Genomic DNA, 22,629 nt, shown 5'->3' on the forward strand with positions numbered 1-22,629 from the left:
ACACACACACACACACACACACACACACACACACACACACACACACATTTTACAACCTGGGTTATACCCTTGCAAGGTTTTTAAATTTCTCTCCCTGAGGCAACCTGTGCCTTCATTTCATCAACCCTATAATACTTTGAGATATCATATAACCAAACCTTATTAGCGGTAATCCCTTCCTAATGACATTTCTTAAATGCCCAAAGAGAAGGGCCTAACTCAGTAATACATCTCAGATGAAAAAAGAGAAGATGAATCAGGAGAAAGCAGACCTCAGGATAAAGTTAAAAGGACAGAGGATGGTGATAATCAAGGTTCTCCATGGTCAGTGATGAGAACAAAGAAGGGAGTGCAGGGGCAGGGTAGGAGAGTAGTAAACACGTATAGATTAACTGAGTTTAGGGCCCCCACCAAGGTAAAGCAGTAATCAGGGGAGCAAACTGGGATCAACTCACTTCATCCCAGAAAGGGAGCCATGACTGTATGGCAGGCATTATCCAAGGGTCTCTGCTGTTTTACCAACAATGGCTCCAAGAAAAGAGGCCTTCTTCTCTCTGCTCTGGTCTCTGGTACAGAGAAAGGCATTTTCTTCCCCATGAGGTCACAAATATCATAGTGGTAGAAAGTCTAAGTGAGCTGCATACAACAAGAACTGGTAAAGAAGATTCCTGACGCTGATTATTTTAAATATTTTATTAATTCGGTATGCACTTCAGAGGGGCACAACTTTTGTGTACTAATAGATAAGAGAGAGAAAGTCACACTAATTCCATAAATGACCTATTGTTCTTTGAATAGTATTATTCTTTAAATTTTAACAACTTTATCATGAGCACAGTTATTTACATTTGGGTCAGAGGTAAGCTTGTAGAAACTTAAAAAGTAATGGCTCAGAGGATTTTCGAGAGCATTAAGTGAGTAATGTGTTTTGGTACCTTGTCTGAAACATTAGTAAGTGCTACATAAGCATTAGTCACTAATTTTGCTATTGTGATTATGACCCTTTGAAAATCTGATTAAAACTACCAGGACAAAGTATATTTATATATGGGAAAGCCTTAGAAGGGGAAACATTATATTCAATTATATCCCACTGGTGCATTTCTCTACTGAATGAAACAAGTCGTATTTTTGGAAATACAGACAGCTGTATCCTGTATATCAAACTAAAAATGCCATGGCAACCACTGTTCCTAAGCAATTGTAGAACTGTGTGTGTGTGGTTCTTTTTCTATATAATAAATACAAGTGGAAAGTGGCGGGGAAAATCAAATGTTGCATGATAACCTGGACAAAATAACAAAAAGATGTATTTCTTAAAGATTATCAGGACATGCTCTGTTACAACAACCTTAATGACTCCGCATAAAACAACTAGGATTAAAACTCATTGAGCAAAGGGACTCCTGGGTGGCTCAGTCAGTTGAGCGTCCGACTTTGGCTCAGGTCATGATCTCACTGTTTGTGAGTTCGAGCCCTGCATCGGGCTCTGTGCTGAAGGCTCGGAGCCTGAGTCCTGCTTCAGATTCTCTGTCTCCCTCTCTCTCTGTTCCCTCCCACTCATGCTGTCTCTGTCTCTCTCTCAAAAATAAATAAACGTTTAAAAAAAAAAACAACAAAAAGCCTCATTTAGTGACACTAAGACCGAATATGTACTTGCACATTTTATAAACATATGATAATTTATCATTTTACCTACTTATAAACCATGATAAATATTAAGAGGCAAAATTGACCAGAAGATGAATGGCAAGCATTTCTTAAAAACAAATCATCTGTTAAAAAATGAACACTCTCAGTATTAAATTTCAGTTGCATAATACTGGATGACAAAGTATTTCCATTTCTCAATATCTGAGTGTTTGTCTGCACCAGAATGCAAAATGGGACCAAATGAACAGTTCAATCAAGATAATTCTTTATTGTGCTTCCAGCCAAAAGCCAATATCCTAACGAAAATGAGGTGCCATTCTGGTAGCCTGGGAAAAGCTGCTTTACTGCAGTGCCCACATTAACTCCAAAGGGTAATAAAACCATACCAAATGTGCAAAATTAAAGAATTCTCCAAAAGTTTCTGTGGCTTCTGTGGGCCAAGACTGTCCACGAATGGTGTCCAACTCTTCTTTCCCTTCTTTAAATGTAAAATACTCTTTAAATGGCTAATTTGTCAATAATATTAAGACGTCCTTTGGCCACAGATTTTATTAAGTGTGCTTTCCACAGAAACTTGGTCAGAGAACATGGTGCAGATACTGGATTTCTGAACGTTTTAAATTTAAAGTTTATTTATTTATTTTGAGAGAGCCTGAGAGTGTGAGAGGGAAAAGGGCAGAGAGAGAGGGGGACAGAGAATCCTAAGCAGGCTCCATGCTGCCAGCACAGAGCCTGATGCGGGGCTCAAACTCATGAACTGTGAGGTCATGACCTGAGCTGAAATCAAGAGTCAGACGCTTAACTGAGCCACCCAGACACCCTTGAACTTACTTCCAATCTCAGAATTGTAAGTCATTTTCAATTTAAGTAAATGTCATTGCATTTCTAACTTTTGTCATGTGTGAAATAAATGACAATCTATATAAATAACTATATACATGTTATCTTATTGTAAATAACCATACACATTTATACAGTAATACGTGAGATACGGTTTAGGTAAACAACAGCAGGAGGCTACCATTACATACGTTGTTGCAAAAATAGCCTTTCAAATCTTTATTCACAAAATATCCAAAAAGATCTGAGAAAAACTGCTCAAAAATTTCTAATTGGGTAGTTTTCCTCTGCAAATGAACACTTCCATAGAAGACAGTATGTTCACCTTTTATAAGGAAAATGACGCAAGGTTTGAAATGAAAAAGAGTACAAAGAAATTTAGGGACATGAAAAAACACACTGTAGCAATGACAGTAAACTATCTCTTCTTTAAGCTATATTCTTTATGTGGATAAACTAATTGTAGTTGCAAAAATGTTCCAAGAAATAGGTTAGGATAAACTATTTTACTAACTTGGATCTTCACTGAATCCTCTTTGTAAACTGCACAATCAGTTGCCAAAATTAGCTTAGAAAATCAACAGCCTTTTATGTGAGGAGTTTCAGTTTAAGCTCCAAAATCACTATCTAATACTTTAATTTGCCAGTATTGAGAAATGCTTTAGAGAAATGAGACAAATTATTAAATGCTGACAGCCAAAAAGCATGAAATAGATGTGAGGGGAAAATTTTTTTCCAAGCTACAAGTAGACTGACTTATCCATAAACCTAAGGCAAACATAAGATCGACTACTTAAAATAAGGCTAACATGAAATGAAAGCTCAAAATGAATATAACAGTTAATTACAAATCACTTTGTCATGTATTATTCTTATTTATCTCTAGTTCTATTTGCTTGCACTTCACAAAAGTATGTATTTGCTATTTCTAATAGAAGGTAACTATTTCCAATAATTTCTTTCTACTTTATTAAAGGATGCTTTGGGGGAAAAAAATGTGTAAAAATGAGAACGTTATAGGTCTGTTAAACAGCGCACCCTTGTGGTCTATTCTGATTCCTGAACAATAAAAATTACAGGATAAGAATATATCCAAAATTCTTCAGGGATTTGAAAATAATTTTTTTCCAGTACAAATCAAAGCCACACTGAGATGCCACCTCACACCGGTCAGAGTGGCTAAAATGAACAGATCAGGAAACTATAGATGCTGGCAAGGATGTGGAGAAACGGGAACCCTCTTGCACTGTTGGTGGGAATGCAAACTGGTGCAGCCACACTGGAAAACAGTGTGGAGGTTCCTCAAAAAATTAAAAATAGATCTACCCTATGACCCAGCAATAGCATTACTAGGAATTTACCCTAGGGATACAGGAGTGCTGATGCACTGGGGCACGTGTACCCCAATGTTTATAGCAGCACTCTCAACAATAGCCAAATTATGGAAAGAGCCTAAATGTCCATCAACGGATGAATGGATAAAGAAGATGTGGTTTATACATACAATGGAATACTACTTGGCAATGAGAAAGAATGAAATCCTGCCAGTTGCAGCAACGTGGATGGAACTGGAAGGAATTAAGCTAAGTGAAATAAGTCAGTCAGAGAAAGATATCACATGTTTTCACTCATATGTGGATCTTGAGAAACTTAACAGAAGACCATGGGGGAAGGGAAGGGGAAAAAATAGTTACAAACAGAGAGGGAGGGAGGCAAACCATAAAAGACTCTTAAAAACTGAGAACTGAGGGTTGATGGGGGATGGGGGAGAGGGGAAAGTGGGTGATGGGCATTGAGGAGGGCACTTGTTGGGATGAACGGTGGGTGTTATATGGAAGCCAGTTTGAGAATAAATTATATTAAAAAAAAAGGTATTTTTTTCGCAGCCTATTACTTTCAATCATCAAAAACAATGCCTTTTTAAAGTTTCAAATTTAAAACTAAATTAAAATAGATATAAAATGTCTGTAATAATATGACTTTTTTATTTTAAATTTAAAATGAGCAGTAAGAGGGCATGTGGGTGGCTGTCAGTTAAGCGTCTGACTCCTGATTTCAGCTCAGGTCATGATCTCACAGTTCATGAGTTTGAGCCCTGCATCTGGCTCTTTGCCGACAGCATGGAGCCTGCTTGGGATTCTCTCTCTCTCTCTCTCTCTCTCTCTCTCTGTCTCTCTCTCTCTCCCTCTGCCCCTACCCCCGTGTGTGCACACACTCTCTATCTGCATCTTTCTCTCTCAAAAATAAATAAATAAATAAATAAATAAATAAATAAATAAATAAATAAACAAACTCTAAAAAGCAATTTAAAATAAGCAGTAAAATAAGTAAAATGTTAAATTGCCCAAATATTTGCATCTGGCTATACAATTTCAATTTGGGGTCAATTTATTTTTATGCCCAATGTAAAGTACACTAAATTTTTGTTCTCAGTCCTTAAGCTTTCAATACAACCTTGCCAAAATTCCAGCTTTTCTGTACAAGGTTCGGAAACCAGGAATTACTGGGCCAATTACTCTAAAAGTAAATTTAAGCAATTTTTAAATTATCCAAGTACTTTTGAAAATTTACCATATGTATACATGAAATAATAAAATTTTGTGAAAGTCTGTGTGACAGTAATTCTCATTGTATGTACCACACTTGACTGTATGTAAGTTCAAATTAAAGGTTACTTATTAATTCTCTTAAAACACCTATTATGTTACAATATTTTGCTGGGGAACACAATTCTTGCCCTTCTGTTGTGAAGAGGAAAAGGGAAAAACTAACAATGCTATAAACTTTAAACAATAATATAACACTAACGTTTATCTTCAGAAGATGCGGCACTTACCCCATATTGTGTTATGGCCACCAATGGAATATTACGCAGCCTTTAAAAAGAGGAAGGCCGTTATGTATTAATAAGGATTTCCAAGATATATCATTCACTACTAAAAAGTGAGGTGTAACACAGTGCATGCAGTGTATGACTAGAAAAAAAATCACGTGTAGCACAAATATTGGCTTGAATATGAATAGGTCATGTCTGGAAGGATACACAAGAAACTGTTATCAGTGGTTGCCTCCAGGCAGAAGAATTTGGCTGAGGGCAGGGTAAGGAAGGAGAATCTTCACTCCATTCTCCTTTTTATCTTTAGAAATATGTATCATTTAAATATACAACCTACGCATATATATAAATAAAGACAAAATAAAAATTCACAGGAGAGACAAATTCAGAGAAAGTAAGATCACTCTTCTGGAATCTTTAGAAAATTCTCTATGAAATGAGTGAAACCGCAGGTATAATTTGAATGGATAAATAGGAATGAAGAAGAGAACACTATGCTAAAAGAATAGGAAATAGGCTTCTGCACAAGCAATGAGCCAAATCTTACGGTTAGAGTTAAAAGCATACTGGAAATGATGAAGAATTAGAGTTTAAAACAAAACTGCATTTCTGCACAGCAAAGGACACCATCAACACAGTGAAAAGGCAACCTATGGAAATGGGAAAAATGTTTGTAAACCAAATATCTGATGTGGGGTTAATATCCAAAATATATAAAAACTCATGCAACTCGTTTGCAAAAACAATAAACAATGCAATTTGAAAATGGGAAGGGGAACTGAATACACATTTTCTTGAGGAAAATACACAAATGGCCAACAGGTACATGAAAAGGTGCTCAACATCACTTATAATCAGGGAAGCACAACTCAAAACCACAATGAAATATCACCTCATCTCTCCTAAAATGGCTGTCATCAAGAAGAGATTTGTGCTGGCAAGGATGTGGAAAAAAGGGAATCCTTGTGCACTCTTGGTGGAAAAGTAAAATGCTATAGCCACTATGGAAAACAGTACAGAGGATGTTTTTAATAATTAAAAATAGAACTAGCATATGATCCAGCAGTCCCATTTCTGCATATGTATCTAAAGGAAATGAAAATGGTATCAACAATATACCTGCAGTCTCATGTTTACTGCAGCATTATTCACAACGGTCATAATATGGGAACAACCTAAGTGTTCATGTATGGATAAATAGATACGCAGTACATACATACAATGGAGTATTAGGGAAAGAAGGAAGCCTGCCATTTGCAACAACACAGATGGACCCTGAGGGTATTACATTAAGTGAAATAAGCAAGAGAGAGAAAGACAAACAATGGATGGCATCATTTATATGGGGAATCTAAAAGACAGAAAGAGAGAGTAAAAAAAGGTTGACTGAGAAAAAAATCAGGAGAGGTTGGTAAAAGGGGACAAACTTTCAGCTACTAGAAGAATAAGGTCTGCAGATCTAATGTAAATAATGGTGACTATGGTTAATACTGTATGATATAATCAGAATTCATTAAGAGAATAGAAATTAAACATTCTTATCAAAAAAAATATGTGAGGTGATGGATGTGTTAATTAAGTAAATGGTAGGAATTCTTTCACAATGTGTATGTATTTCAATTCACCACAATGTACACTTTAAATTATCTTGTAATTTGCTCTGTCGATTATACTCCAACAAAACTGAAAAGAAACAAAAGTAGAACTGTCCTCTCCCCCAAATTGTGATTGGTTTGTAGAGGGCCTTGAATGCCTAGAAAATAACAGCCAGTTATCAAAGTTTCTGAACTAAGAAGACATGTTAAAGTACTGGTCTTCTCCTTAATCTGCACCCTGGACTTCTTTCTCTCTCTCTCTCTCACTTTTTTCAATAAATTTTTTTAACGTTTAACTATTTTTAAAAAAGACAGAGACAGAGCATGAGCAGGGGAGGGGCAGAGAGAGAGAAACACAGAATCTGATGCAGGCACCAGGCTCTGAGTTGTCAGCACAGAGCCCAACATGGGGCTTGAACCCACGAACCATAAGATCATGACCTGCGCTGAAGTCAGATGCTTACCCAACTGAGTCACCCAGGCACCCCTGCACCCTGAATTTTTCTAAGGCATGACTTCAGGAGAAGGAATGAAAGAAAGGGACAAGGAAAGATAAGGAAGGGAGACTGAATGAAGGGCTTACTAATTGGATGTGAAAAGAAAAGGGAAAAACAAAACAAAACAAAACAAAACAAAACATCAAAAATGATCCTGAGCTTTTAAATCTGGGAGAACAAAAACAACCTTTATCTCCAATATGCTGATTTCCAGGTAGTGATGAGTGAAGAAACAACCGTGAGTTCAATCTGCAACTGAAGAAAATACTGGGATTGGAATCACAGAGTTGATGTGTTCATTTCCCAGGGCTGCTGTAACAATTTACCACGACTGAGGGGCTAAACACAACAGAAATGTATTCCTTCACAGTTCTGGAGGCCAGAAGTCTGAAATCAAGCTGTCGGCAAGACCATCTCTTTCTCTGAAAGTACTAGGGGAGAATCCTTCCTTGCCTCTTCCAGCTTCTGGCTTTCCTTGGCGTATGGCAGCATAACAATTGGTCTGCATTATCGCATGACCTTCTCCTTTTTTGTCTCTGTGCATGTGTCTCCTCTCTTATAAGAACACGAGTCATAGGAATTGGGCCCAGACTAAGTCCACCATGATCTTATTTCTAGATCCTTGACTTGGACATATCTTTTGAGGGGACACTATTCAAACCACTGCAGTTGAGAACTCAACAAAGAACACGTTTTCTTTGAAAGAGTACGGTAAATGTAGGTGAAGACCATAAATTCAGGTACCTCCAAATTTAGAAAATGGGTAAAGGAAGTGGTGGTAAGAAATAGAGGTGAAATATAAAAAGAGAATCAGGACCAAGAAAAAGAGAAAAAATCAAGACCACGGGGTGATTTAGCACATCAAACATGGTGAAGTAAAGGAAATAAATGCTGAGATGCCTAGGAAGGCATGATTGTGTGTGTGTGTGTGTGTGCGTGTGTGCACACACACACACACACACACACACACACACACATCCCGAACCACGGCATAATTGTTAAGAATTTTTGTAATGAATAAATAAAAAATGGTTCTTCAGCTTCTCTAGGGAGAAACAAATAATTCTGGGTCATACTGAACAATACATCAAAGAACTCCCCAGATGTCCAGATCAAAAGAAAAAATAATTAGAAAATTATATAAAGATGTCCAGTCTGCCAAAGGCAACATACCAAAAAAAAGAAAGAAAGAAAAAAAAATTACTTAACATGGGATCATCAACTGGTCAAAGACCAGAGGGTGAGAATCAAAAGAAATGGCTTTTGGTGAGGCCACTGGAAGCACAGTCTAGAATGTTGAGAGGCAGACTATTAGAAAGACAATGTAGGCCTCTTCAGGATCCAAGCACAAGGAAGTTTACTGGAAGAGAATGGATGAGGTCATTTGGAATAAAGATTTGTGAGCAGGGGCTAAGATTTATTTCTACACAAAGAAAAAGACAGACATCGGTAACTACTCAAAAGTATAATAATTTACACCCTTGTAGTATAGTTCTATGATAATTAAAATTTTAAAACAATCCTAAAAGTGCTACATTTTAAATGACTTACTATGAAGAAATGCAGAGGAGTTACAGCCACAAAATGCAGTCTTTGGGGACACTGACTTTGCCTCTGCTTATCTCACTCAGTTTCAATCTCTGCTTCTTGTTCATGCCCAGGCAGGCCATCGCCTTCACATTCCCACATCTTTGAATGTGGTTCCTCTTGCCTGACTAAGGCACACCCACACAGATGTTAATCCTGAACCCAAAAATCACCTCTTCCGTAACACTTCACCCAATTACCTAGCAGTTACTTTGCAAAACTTTGTAGCAAATGATTTTATCATTTGAAAAAATAACTATCCTCCTGATTTGTAAGGTGAGATTTTTTTTTTACCAGACATTAGATAAGAAAATCTTTATAGAAATAAGAAGACAGCTGAATAGATGATTTTCTAAAGAGCTACTGAATTTAAGCATTTTTTGCTTCATTTCTACCCTGATTTCTATTTACATTCTAAAGGCATTTAGTTTATAAATTACAATTAAAAACTATGGTTAAAATTTTTAAAGTTAAGAAAGCATAGAAATGTTTATTAGTCGGTTGGGAAGTGTTAATTTACCTAACCATTGAGTTTACTAAACTTCCAAGGGGAAATAAAACCCTTCAAGTAGATATAGGAAAACTTCTCAGTGTCTCATATATCTCAACATAAAATTTGCTCTCAAGGTTACTTAAATCGTTCATCTGATTACAAGCAACAAAATATACAGTCTCATGTTCAATCCCCTTTGCTTAAAACTTCATTTACAGTCCACATGAATAAAGCAAGGAACGTACGTATTTTATAGCTATGAAAAGTAGTTTGCAGGAAAACCACATATTGCAGGAAAATGTGGGAGTAAACAGAAGCAAAGACACACCTAGAACACTGCTTTGAACATAAAGAGTATAGAAAAGAACTGAAATACATTCTCTATAAAAAGACACTTTTTAATTTTTATTTTTTTAACTATAAAGTGTCTATCTACCAAAAAAGTATCAGGAATTCCCCAAGAGAATCCCAGAGTCAGGTCAAGAAGATACATCTAGTTACAAACCCACGAATGCCACATAAAGGTCTTGTTGCTATTTAAAAAAAAAAAAAAGTTCAGGGGCGCCTGGGTGGCGCAGTCGGTTGAGCGTCCGACTTCAGCCAGGTCACGATCTCGCGGTCCGTGAGTTCGAGCCCCGCGTCAGGCTCTGGGCTGATGGCTCAGAGCCTGGAGCCTGTTTCCGATTCTGTGTCTCCCTCTCTCTCTGCCCCTCCCCCGTTCATGCTCTGTCTCTCTCTGTCCCAAAAATAAATAAACGTTGAAAAAAAAAATAAAAAAAATAAAAAGTTCAAAAATAAGTATTTGCATTCCCAATACATGCATTCAGCAAGCGCCTCTGGTTGGGCCTTAGTTAGTCAGGACTTTAAAGTTTATGGATGATTTATTTGCTTGAATATGAACGCTACTTAAAATTGACACATTTATTCTTTACAGCATCACAGAACTGTACATAATCTCTTCCCAGGGCCAATGTTACTAATAACATGTTATTCATCTTATCACATATTAGTAACTTAGTGACCTTATTAGTAGATGAGGTGGAAAAAGACAAGTAAGAGGAAAAATAGATGGCCCCCTGCCCCATCCTAAAAACACAAAACAAAATTACGCACCTTATCTGTTTCATCCACACTCAAGGATTTCACTACACAAGAAGCTGGCCTCTCCTGGATGTGAGCAAGGTCCTGCGGGGCGCTCTGAGACCCTGGCATTGGAGGCAGTGGAGCCCGCCTCTTCTTGGGCGCATCCGATGGCAGGGTGTTTGAAATGTATGGTTTGGAAATGGTGTTGGACCTAGTAAAAGCCGGGCGATGCTTACTTACTAGAGGAGTTGCAGGAGCACTTGCAGTCTGAAAAAGAATGAAAAGGCAAAATCTATAGGTAATTTCAAGATAAAAAGCACATGCAATTAAAAAAAACAGATGAGAAGAATCTTAGAAAACATTACATAAGAAAATTTTTACCTGTTCCCGCTTTTTCTTACTGCGTTGAAAAAAGCTGAAAAAACCTTTATTGTCTTTCTCCTTCATAATGTCTAGGTTCTGTGATATTTGGCAGGATTCTAAAATAGAAGAGAAGGCTCTTACTTTTGTACATGGAGTTGTATATGTTCACCTCCAAGTTTTCCCTTGAAAAGCTTATCAAGTGATAAAAGCTACTAATTATGATTGACTACGAAGCATGCATTCTGCTTATTCAATTCTCAAAGCAACATGTAAATTTAGTATTATTGTTCCTATTCCAGAGCAGAGCAATCTGAAGATTAGAGAAACAAACATACATACTTGGGGCCAACAATCAAGAAATGACAGAGCTAGGACATATACTCAATTCTTTGTGACTCAGAGTCTGTGTTCTATGCACAATTACCAACATCTCAGAAGTAAAATGGACACTTTGAATTAAATGAGATATGAAGCTGTTATCATACAGTTTGAATTTTTATTTTATCTCAGAGCTAAACAGTTATGAAATACTGTATTCTCCAAAACATGATTCATTATTACTTTATTAAGTGTTTCAAAACATTATTTCTTTTTTTTTTTTTTTAATTTTTTTTTCAACGTTTATTTATTTTTGGGACAGAGAGAGACAGAGCATGAACGGGGGAGGGGCAGAGAGAGAGGGAGACACAGAATCGGAAACAGGCTCCAGGCTCCGAGCCTGACGCAGGGCTCGAACTCACAGACCGCGAGATCGTGACCTGGCTGAAGTTGGACACTTAACCGACTGCGCCACCCAGGCGCCCCAAAACATTATTTCTTTAATCTGATGGTTCTCAACGAAGGGGCAAGTTTCCCCACTCCCATCCCCCAAGAACACTGGATAATGTCTGGGGACAATTTTAGTTGTCACAACTGAGGTAGGGCAGGAGAACGTGCTACCAGCATCTACTGGGTAGAGGCCAGTGATGCTGAGCACACTACAATGCACAGGACAGCCCCCCAACAACAAAGGGTTATCTGGGCCCAAATGTCAATAGAGCCAAAATTAAGAAACCACATTTTAATCAGAATGGTAAATGTCCACCCTCATGATTGCATATTAACATTCCATTTTTCCAAAAAGTATTTCCTAATGTCAACTAAAAAGGTCTACAAACAATGACAAATCAAGTAGTGCTGAGGAACCCTGGCCCAGATAGTCTCTAAATACCATTTCCCACTAAAAGAGGACCACAACTGCATACAAATGGTTGATTCTTTGTGATATCAAGGATTGTAAACATTAGTCTGGAATATCTAGTCATAGTAGACAGAAAGAAATCAGAGTCAAAGGGGGTCATTTTAAAAGGGTACAGGAGGGGCGCCTGGGTGGCGCAGTCGGTTAAGCGTCCGACTTCAGCCAGGTCACAATTTCGCGGTCTGTGAGTTCGAGCCCCGCGTCAGGCTCTGGGCTGATGGCTCAGAGCCTGGAGCCTGTTTCCGATTCTGTGTCTCCCTCTCTCTCTGCCCCTCGCCCATTCATGCTCTGTCTCTCTCTGTCCCAAAAATAAATAAATGTTGAAAAAAAAAATTTAAAAGGGTACAGGAACCAATCTGACATGGTTTTTACTGACCAAAGTCAGGACAACTTGGGCATCATACGAATAACTCAATAAATTGAAACATTTTGCATACATTTAATTCCATGCATTTATAATGATACTGAAGAAAATAACATCCTCACTGTTTACCTTTGGGTACTGCTAAGGAACCAGTCTGTTATGTTAAAAACTGATGAAGGAAAAGAGTCACACTTTTTTTCATGCCTCTTCTGAATGAATTCTACCCAGGTAGACAAGCTGATATGGGGAAATTTGCTGTTTCAGAAATATCTCATCTCAATTAATAACTAAAGGAATATTTGCAGATTATGATTATTTTCCAACTCCTAATCAAGATTTAAGCAATGATTATTGATGGCTAACATCAAAAATGGTTAACTTGCAGGGCACCTGTCTGGCTTAGTCGGTAGAGCATGCAACTCTTGATATTGTGGTCCTGAGTTTGAGTCCCACATTGGGTGCAGAGACAACATACATACATACATGTCACTGGCTATTACGTGGCTGCTGATGAAAGTACATAATACCACCTATGAAGTATTCTTGCTGAAAATATCTCACCCAAATCTGATCAAGTCTCTAGGTTTAATAGTCAATGTACAGGAAATAGAGATGACCAAGACGCATGTTTAATTGCACCAGAGGATGCAATCAGCAAAATTCTGAATGTGGGAAACTCAAGAAAACAGAAGACCCGTTTTCTTCAACAAATGACTTGCAAATTAAAAAAAAAGAGAGAGAGAAACATGGAATGGGGAATCTGTCAGTTTAAAAAAAACATTTCTACTAAGGAGCACATATGTATTTTATGGTAAATCACAATATAATTTCAGTGACATTTGAGACAAAGTACTATATATTGAAATGGTCTAAACCACGACTTAGAGGTAAATGTATAGTCTTAAATACATTTAAATCTTAAATACATACCTCTTTCTTAGGACTAAATGCATAGTCCTTTTATTTAAAAGATATGTTTAAGGGGGCACCTGGGTGGTTCAGTCGGTTGAGTGTCCAAGTTCGACTCAGGTCATGCATGATCTCATGGTTAGTGGTTCGAGCCCCACGTCAGGCTCAGGGCACACAGATTCCTTGTCTCCTTCAGATTCCGTGTCTCCCTCTCTCTCTGCCCCCCCCCACTTACACTCTGTCTCTCTCTCCCCCAAAATAAACATTAAAAAAATAAAAAAAATAAAAAAGATGTTTAAAAATAAATTATGACAAAATAGGGGCCACTCCAAGAAAGCAGACATAGTTAATGACAATAAATATATTAATCCAATATGCCTCAATAACACATTAAAGGAGAACTATATTTCTCAAATGAAAACTTCATAAATCTGATGCTTGAAACATTAAGTAAGTAGTATGCTCTGTACAATGAGTTTACTGACAATACTAATAATGAATGGATAGCACTTTACGGTTACAGATTTTTCACATGCCTAATTTCTTTCCTATAACAACCCAGTGAGGTAGGTATCACAAATTATCATTCTGAGCCCTTTTTCTAAGTTAGAGAATGTAAAGAAAAGGAAGCAGAATCTAGTATCTATTCAAAGATATGTATAATACCTTTGACTTTTCCTTTTTTTTTTTTTTAGAAATGCTATTTCATCTTAAGATAGACTTTTCTGCTAATTGAATGTAGACATACAATTAAATTGAGGTGGAACAGTAGACAGAAAATTCACATGGTGGCACAGTGCAATCAATATAACCAAATTATTTCTTAAAGCAATTTCTAGGCACTTTGCCATTCTCCATACTACTTAACCTAAGTCTTCACTTACACCTAAGAGATCACCACGAGTCAGAGTTAAACACTAAGAAACACAAGAGCTTCAGCTTATGTAGAAAAACAACTCAAAAACACTGTAGTTTCCTGTTTCCAGAAGAGAGACTCTAAATAACTGCATACAAAAAAAAATAAATAAATTAATTAAAAAATAAATAAATAAATAAATAACTGCATACAAAGTTCTAAGACTTCTGATAATATCAGCCAAAATTAGCAGGCAGAGGCATTTAGAGCATTTCTGTTGATCTTGTGGATTGTGACACTGTAAAATGAGCTTTCTTAATTTTCCTAGTCCAATCTCTTAAGGTTAAATTCACAACTTTTAATTACCCTGAATAAACCACATATTTTCTGGGCTTGGAAGGGATATCACAAACCAATGCATTAAACACCTCCAAAATGAGGCAACAAGACTATGGAATTTGCTTTGGGTTGTGTATGTAGAGAATGGCTAAGGTAGAAGCGAAAGCTATGTTTAAGTACTAGAATGTTGCTACTGGAAAAAAGCCCATTTTTTCCCCCAATCTATTATTATAGAAGTGGAAGGTGAGATCCCGACAGATAAAAAGCTATTCACCCTATCAACTTGCTAAATGAGTTTGACAGCTAATGCAGTTTCAGAATTTAAATGCCTATCCCCTGATTATTAGCCAATGTATGCTTTATGATCATAACAGTCTTCAGCTCCTTTGATTAGCGTATTCTTTATGATAGCCACTAATAACAAAGAATCACAACATTACTTATATAGACTAATTCTTGGGACTGAGAGGCTTACTGTGCTATAGGAAAATTGAAAGTGGTAAAGAAAGAAGATTCCAATAACACATAATGTTTCTTAAGTTTCTTTTATTAAGTTTCTTATTTTTTGTAATACGTTTATTAGGTTTCTTTTTTTTTTTCAGTAGAGTGGTAATTATTATAGTAATAAATTATCTGAGTCTATCCTTTTTTAATGGAGGAAAAAGGCTTCCAGACTTTATTATTATAGGCTAATTTTTAATAAAGTTTCCCTCTATGAAAGTAATACATTCCCATTATAAAATTCTGCACTATAAAGAAAAGGTTGAAAAAAATTACCCATAGCCCTACCAAAAGGTAACCAGTATTAAAATTTTTTTATGTACTTCATTTCAGAAATTTCATGTAAAAATTTTTTTTACATACTGTATTAAACTCATTTAAATGCTTTAAAAGCTAATTTTAGCATAAGTATTTTCCATGTTATTATAAAATGTACACAATTTAACACTGCAAAAATTTTCAATAATGAATATACCCTGGTTATAATGTAAATAATCTGAGATCCTTTCTGGGTACCACCAAACTATCACCAATTGAACTTAATAAATAAACCAGAAAAATCGTTTTTTCTTATATGAGAGTCAAAAATATGTTTCTCACATTCTTAGGATGATATTAATTTTTAAGCAGTTATTGAAATAGAATTATTATATTAATTTCAGAAATCAAAGGTGGGGGGGGTTCTTAATTTTCAGGAAATGGGAGCCAAAAGTTTTCTTACAGCATGTACACATTAGTAATGTTAAGAAAACAGGTAAATTAGAAGCTTATTTTTAATTGATCCAATAAAAATAGAGATTTCATGTTATAATTTTTTTCTACTGATTCATATGTCTTACCTTGTAAAGATGACTTATTGGAGGCAGTAACAGAAGTGGCTACAGAAGGAGGGGGTAAAAGAGGGTAAATTGACTGTAAAGATGATGTTTGTTCAAGTATAAAACACCACTGAGTTGAAATAGCTGTCTATGGATTATATAAATCCACAATTTGAGGATGAAATTTGAAGTGCTCCATGCACAGGGGATGTAAGTAATCATCCTTCACTAAACTTTTATTTCCTGTGAAACACATGTTGAATAAATAAGCTTGCATTTATCTATTAGCATAGAAACCAACATAACCTAAGATCTCCAAATTTTAATACGTTAAATTATTTCTACAGATTAACACTGCCAGTTATTTTTATTTAGAAAAGTTTTGGAGTTAGATTTTTTATAAGCCAGTTGATTTTGGGAGAACCTAGAAAAAAAATCTTTCCAGAAACTTATAAATTTGAATGATAATTAAGACTCAGGCAAAACCATGGTGAGTCTACAGTAATTCACACTTGATTAAAACAACAATGAATTTAAATGTAAATTTTTATTTTCTGTTTAAATCTCAAAGCCACAAAGAATTAAGTTAAATCCCACCAAAAACTATTCATAGGTTGATGAAAAAGTGTAAAATGTGAATCACAAAGAAGATAAGTTTTTGTTCTAATTTCAAAAAATGAAATCAAGTTAAATTTTATTACATTTTCTCTTATTACAAATGACATGTATTGACCTCTATTTACAGGATCCATGAATTTGTCATTATGAACTTCAGAAACTCTATTCACAAACACAATACATGCGCTTACATGAACCTCCTGTCAAGTGTATAAAACAAAGAGTCTTCCTTACCTCTGCTGACATCCATGGCATATAATTCTCTTAGTCCCAGGTCATTAAGAGATTTTGTCAAATCAAGGGGCTCCTGAGATTGATAATCCTTCAACAACAGTGTATGCAGTGGATCAAACTCACATTTGCTGCATATAATGGGGGCAAGTTCTTGAAGTGGTGCATGTGGGCTAACTCTCACTATTGTCTTCTGCGTTTTCTTAAAATTGATCACGACTCTCACAGTTTTCTGAAACACAGAATAAATCCATAGTTATTACCATAATTTATTTACTAAAACATTCCACAATGATATCTATAATAAAGAGATAATCTACAATTATATAGTCTTACAATAAACAGTAATTTTCTATTTTGGTGTAAAATTGTTTTTTTTGTCCTGAAGCATATTCTTAAAAATAATTTGTTTATTAAATAACCTAGATTAAATTCATAGCCCTTGTAAGGTATAAGTTGGTTTTACATTCAAGAGGGAACATAAAATACTATTGACATTTTGTTTTGTTCCCTAACATGTTTATAAGTGAGCAAACACCCATAATAATAAAGAGTTGCACATGTTCTATTTTATGTTTCAGCTGAAGAATATTTATCTAGTGGTTTGCCAGTTGTTTGGATGAAAAAAGTGGTATTTGGGTTAAAATATAGAATTTTGTACTTCTCTATTGGAAATAAGATAAATGAGATAATCCATATAAAAAGCTTAGCATAGGTCTGGCACATAAATTATCAACAAATAAACATTAGCTATTGTGATTACCTGTTGTCACTATTATTTGACAATTTAGATATCTAGTTATAATTAAAATTATTGAAAAGATTCTAAACATATCATTTTAATGTAACTGAATTTATTCCTGTATATAAATGGAATTCAGAAACATGTTACCATGCTAAATCTACAGTTTGTAGATTCTCAAAGCTTAACATGTATTCATTTAACTATAACACAATGTATAATCCCATGCTATAGCACAAATATTTCCACCTAGATACATACATATCTAGATGGAAAATAGTCCAATGTCCTAATTAATTCTTAATGTTAATATTTTATATAATACAAATGTTTTAATACTGTAAAGGAATTCTTAAATTTTTAATAAAAAGCTACATAACAATATGAAGAAAATGTGAGAATATATACACTCAAGTCATATGTAAATAAACTGAATTTAATATATAGACTTTTATATATTCCCCGAAGTTAAAATGGTTGATGTTCCTAATGAAAAAATAGTTCTTGAAACTCAAAAAATTCTATCCCTACTGGTTACAGAAACAGAACAATTTTGTAAACAAAGAATTGTTAGAATCATCATGGTTAATGGGGCGCCTGGGTGGCGCAGTCGGTTAAGCGTCCGACTTCAGCCAGGTCACCATCTCGCGGTCCGTGAGTTCCAGCCCCGCGTCAGGCTCTGGGCTGATGGTTCCGAGCCTGGAGCCTGTTTCCGATTCTGTGTCTCCCTCTCTCTCTGCCCCTCCCCCGTTCATGCTCTGTCTCTCTCTGTCCCAAAAATAAATAAAAACGTTGAAAAAAAATTAAAAAAAAAGAATCATCATGGTTAAAAATTTTTGAGAGCAAAAAAAATTCTGCTTAAAATCCATATAATACAGAAAACTGAGTCATTATATAGCTCAAATTAACAATTTAGAATAAGTAAAACCACCACTTACCCAGTACAGAGAAGCCAAAAAATATTTTAATTCTTAAATAAAGTTTCATTAAAAGATTCTAAAACCTTCCTCCTTTTGAAAAAGTTAGTTAAAATGTAGATAATTTATAATTGTCAGATTCTGATATGGTCCTAGAGATCACCTTAGAGCATCTAAAATCTAAAGTATTCCTCAAATTCTAGTTAATCCAAAGATCAATAACTAAATGAATCCTAAACAAAGTGGCCTAGGCAAACAAGATAGCCATGCTCACATCAAATTTAAACAGGAAGTCCATTTTTATTTCATTTGAAATAAATACAACCTTCAGTTAATGACTGAAAAATCAATTTAATATTTTTCCCAGAAGACATCAAAATCTACAGTGATGTTCTTACCTCTGGTATTATAGGTGTAGGTTTTTTCTTATCCAAAACTTTTGGCTTTAAAATGACTTTCTCCACCTCCAACATTCCTATTGGTGTGTTTGGCTTAAATTTAATGGGGTTATTTTCAGCTGACTGCAGATCAATTGTGTAACTTGATGGGTTTAAGTGATACTGTGCACAGAGGAATATCAACAAGTCCATCATAGGTTTACTGTAAAACAAAAATAATACCGATCTCATAAGTCCATAAAACAATTTCATTAAATGTTAAAGTTATTATTATCCCTAGCATTTTTCTTAGGGCCTTGTTTTCAGTAGATAAAACAAGGCTATAAAAGAGTATGTGTGAAAGGAACTTAAAAATCTAACTGCAAGATTTTTTCCCCCACTGCCGGAGGTGTGTACCTGGACGAGGTGTATACCTGCAGGAAGTGTATGCCTGGACTCCAAGCATCTCTCTAACTATAAGATATTTAAGTGGACAAAATTATAATAGTTAAAAAAATCCTGATTAATATTCAAGAGAGCTTGGGTCCTAGTGCTGGTTTAAAAATTACGTATATTTTTTATCTGCCAAGTTGTCATCGTATTATACATTTTAAGAGAAGTCCTTTCTTACCCAAGAGTACCTTGCTAGATGCTCCTTCACAATATTATTTTGAATACCAGCAGTCTTTTGCTTATGAACTGGTTGTGCTCCAAAGAGCTCATAAAAACGAAGCATTAGGAACCACAACCACCCCAGGGTGCCTGGCTGTCTCAGTGAGTAAGCATGTGGCTACTGATTTGGGGTCATGACTTCAAGCCCCATGTTGCACAAAGAGCTTACTTAGGAAGGAAGGAAGGAAGGAAGGAAGGAAGGAAGGAAGGAAGGAAGGAAGGAAGGGAGGAAGGAAGGAAAGAAAGAAGGAAAGAAGGAAGGAAAGAAGCAAGGAGGAAGGAAGGAGGGAGGGAGGGAAGGAAGGAACGAAGGATGGAAGGAAGGACGGAAGGAAGGAAGGATGGACCACTACCACCACCCTTTGGGCTTTAGAAAGCACAATGAGTATCTACATGAAGAAGCTCACAAAATTCTAAAGAAGTGTATAGTACAGATTTCTTAATCCATTCAAATAATATTTAATATATTCTAGGCCCTGGAGACACAATACAAGTGTTAACAGTATATCTGCTCTCACAGATCTACACTACTAAATAGACTAGACAAAGTGTCAGCAAACTATAGTCTGCAGGTCAAAGTGGGCCCGTAGACTATTTTTGTAAATAAAATTTTATTGGAACACAACCATGCTCACTTGTTTACATAATATCTAGGGCTGCTTGTGTGTTACAAAGGCAGATTTGAGTTGATGTTATAGAAACAGATGGCCCACAAAGCCTAACATATTTCCTACCTGGCCCTTGACAGAAAAATGTTATGGGCACTTGTGCTGAAACAATTAGAAAGTAACCACGTAAATGCATAATTTCAAATGGTGATTAAGTGTTACATATTACTGGTAATATAAAACCTGCTTCTATAGGAAACTGCACATCCAATTTGACAGCAAAGACACCTCCCAAGTTTTTGCTTCCCTTACCACAGACTCCAGTTGTTAACACAGATTGTGTTTCCATTCACACCAACAATAGAACAATGTGGTCTCTGAGTCTTTCTTAATTAGCAGCCCTCAAGGAAAGAATACTGAAGATCTTTTGTATTATGTGATTTCCTCAAATGTCTGGATGATCTTAAGCTGTTAGTTCATATTGAAGACTGAGGCACTAAAACACTCTGTAAAGGCCTATTTTCATGGATTAGGTATAGGTTGATGGGCTTCATTTGATGGTAATTAGGTGGCCAATTATTTTTTTTTCCATGGGGAAATATAAATGTCAATAAAAAATTCTCCAATTTCTTGACTAGATATGAACCTGGGTACTGGCTTTCAAGAACTTTACAGGGAAATGAGGCCAGGAGTCTCACCATTCAGTCTGACATTTTAAATTTTGTACATCTGTTTTCATATGCACCTCATCTCCACTCTCCTTCAGTTTTTCCACAGAGGCAGTCTCCTCCTGGAAGAGGGTTAGTTGTCTGCAATGTGTGGTCTTGAGGTTAAACATTTTACATAGATTCTCAAACCATCTCCTGTGTTCATTCCCCTACCTCACCCTTACCTCCTGTGGCTATTGCCCAATCGTTCACATCCCTTTTCCTTTCCCATATACAAGTAGCACCCCACTATACATATATAAAGAAAATGAATAAAAACTCTAAGTCCCTCCATAAATTAAAAAAAAAAAAAATGTTCTCTGGAATATGTTTCAGTCCTTAAAATATGTTCCCTAGGCCTTTATTAGATGATTCCACAATAATAAACTTAGGAATTTTATGTCCTCTTGAGCTATCTTATATAGAATATATAAATATATATTCCATACATAAATTTGTCTATAATTGCCCAAATTTTGGCAATGAGTAGGATACATTAAATTTCATCCACAGGAAGACTAGCTAATGGTATTATTCAAGTTTATTTTTTGGTAACATACTACTATCTTGAGAGCAATTTAATGCTACATACCTATTCTTGACTTGGAAACGGCATCTCCTTTCCCTGATAGTAAATAAAGTTAAAAAGGATCAGGTAATGTCTAGGTAAATACAATATAATTCCAGTAAAGCTGGGAGAGAAACGAAATTTCACATTCAACCAAAATGGAGAGCTGTCCACCACTGTCTATGATAAATGATCATATGTTCAGATTATATTTCTCTCTGTATGTATAAGTGTGCCATGTAACAAATGCAAAAACACTGAAGCTTATACTTTAAACATTTTTTTACCTCTTAAATGTACAGTTCTTTAGAATCTCTTCCAGAAATATGCAAAAGTTAACAAGATAAAAATATTTATTAGTGCCACCATTTTCATCCTATGTACAAAAATATAAACATTTAAGGAAAACTATATTTTCCATTTTTAAAAGGTAAGAATTTAATACTTTTTATATACACTTATTTAACCTTGCTAATATGACTTAATAAAGTATTGTATTTTTATCTGTGACATTAGTTTTCTAATTTAATAAATGAAGCACATAATGGGCCAAGAATATTATAAGAATGGCCTATTCCCTCAGTTTGGTCATCTACAATCTTTGCACACTATATCAGATTTCATGGCAAAAAGGCTGCATGCTAACTAGATCTATGTCATGGCTTTTAAACTGAACACTGCCTAAATATTTTCTAATAAAAATGTCTTTGAAAGGCAACTAAAAATCTCAGAACTTCTTTATCACTATTCTCTCATTCTAGAATTCCATTTAATTCTTTATTCAAGAATTCCAGGAGCCAATTTTGTCTTGAAAATATTCCTATTTCCAGACGGATAAAAATGCAACAGACCAGAAAGTTCTATAACAGATGCAAATGCAGAAGGGAATTTAAGACTGCATATGATAATGGTATTCCAAATTTGGGGGGAAAGAACTGAATTTTCAACAAATGGTATTTGGGAAAAAAGACTAGCCATCTGATTAAAAAAAAAAAAGTTATATACCCGTTTTATGCCTTACACTAAAGTAAATGCCACGTGGACCAGATATATAAATATGGGGATATTACTCTGGGCGAGGGGAGGTGACAGAAAAGAAATCCATCTCATGTAGCTTATGTTCTAGATCAGTACTGTTCAACTGTTCTCCAACATGGAAATTTTCTACATCTCTGCTGTCCAATACAGTGACCACTCACCCATACGCGGCTAGTAGGC

At 35.6% G+C, this 22,629-nt stretch overlaps 1 protein-coding gene and 1 long non-coding RNA gene across 15 annotated transcripts in view; one reads left to right on the forward strand and one right to left on the reverse strand.

Moving 5' to 3' along the window:
• Positions 1-4,543, forward strand: part of LOC121030633 (uncharacterized) — a 20,787-nt gene extending 16,244 nt beyond the window's left edge. Inside the window, exon 3 of the long non-coding RNA XR_005790337.1 lies at positions 4,533-4,543. This is a non-coding gene — a long non-coding RNA (uncharacterized LOC121030633). The remainder of the gene's footprint in view (positions 1-4,532) is intronic.
• Positions 1-22,629, reverse strand: part of COBLL1 (cordon-bleu WH2 repeat protein like 1) — a 168,178-nt gene that overhangs the window by 33,727 nt on the left and 111,822 nt on the right. For 10 of the 14 annotated variants that reach the window (XM_040475224.1, XM_040475222.1, XM_040475227.1 and 7 more), the window contains 5 exons: positions 18,878-19,079; positions 16,824-17,052; positions 15,993-16,031; positions 10,966-11,063; positions 10,615-10,851 (listed from right to left, as the gene is read on the reverse strand). In XM_040475224.1, the coding sequence (XP_040331158.1) occupies positions 10,615-10,851; positions 10,966-11,063; positions 15,993-16,031; positions 16,824-17,052; positions 18,878-19,079 (805 nt within the window). The remainder of the gene's footprint in view (positions 1-10,614; positions 10,852-10,965; positions 11,064-15,992; positions 16,032-16,823; positions 17,053-18,877; positions 19,080-22,629) is intronic. The other 4 variants (XM_040475230.1, XM_040475228.1, XM_040475233.1 and 1 more) reach the window with 1 other exon arrangement.

The sequence above is a fragment of the Herpailurus yagouaroundi genome, unplaced genomic scaffold (genome assembly GCF_014898765.1).
Source record: "Herpailurus yagouaroundi ecotype Mexico unplaced genomic scaffold, PumYag 140, whole genome shotgun sequence".
NCBI classification, from domain to species: Eukaryota; Metazoa; Chordata; class Mammalia; order Carnivora; family Felidae; genus Herpailurus; species Herpailurus yagouaroundi.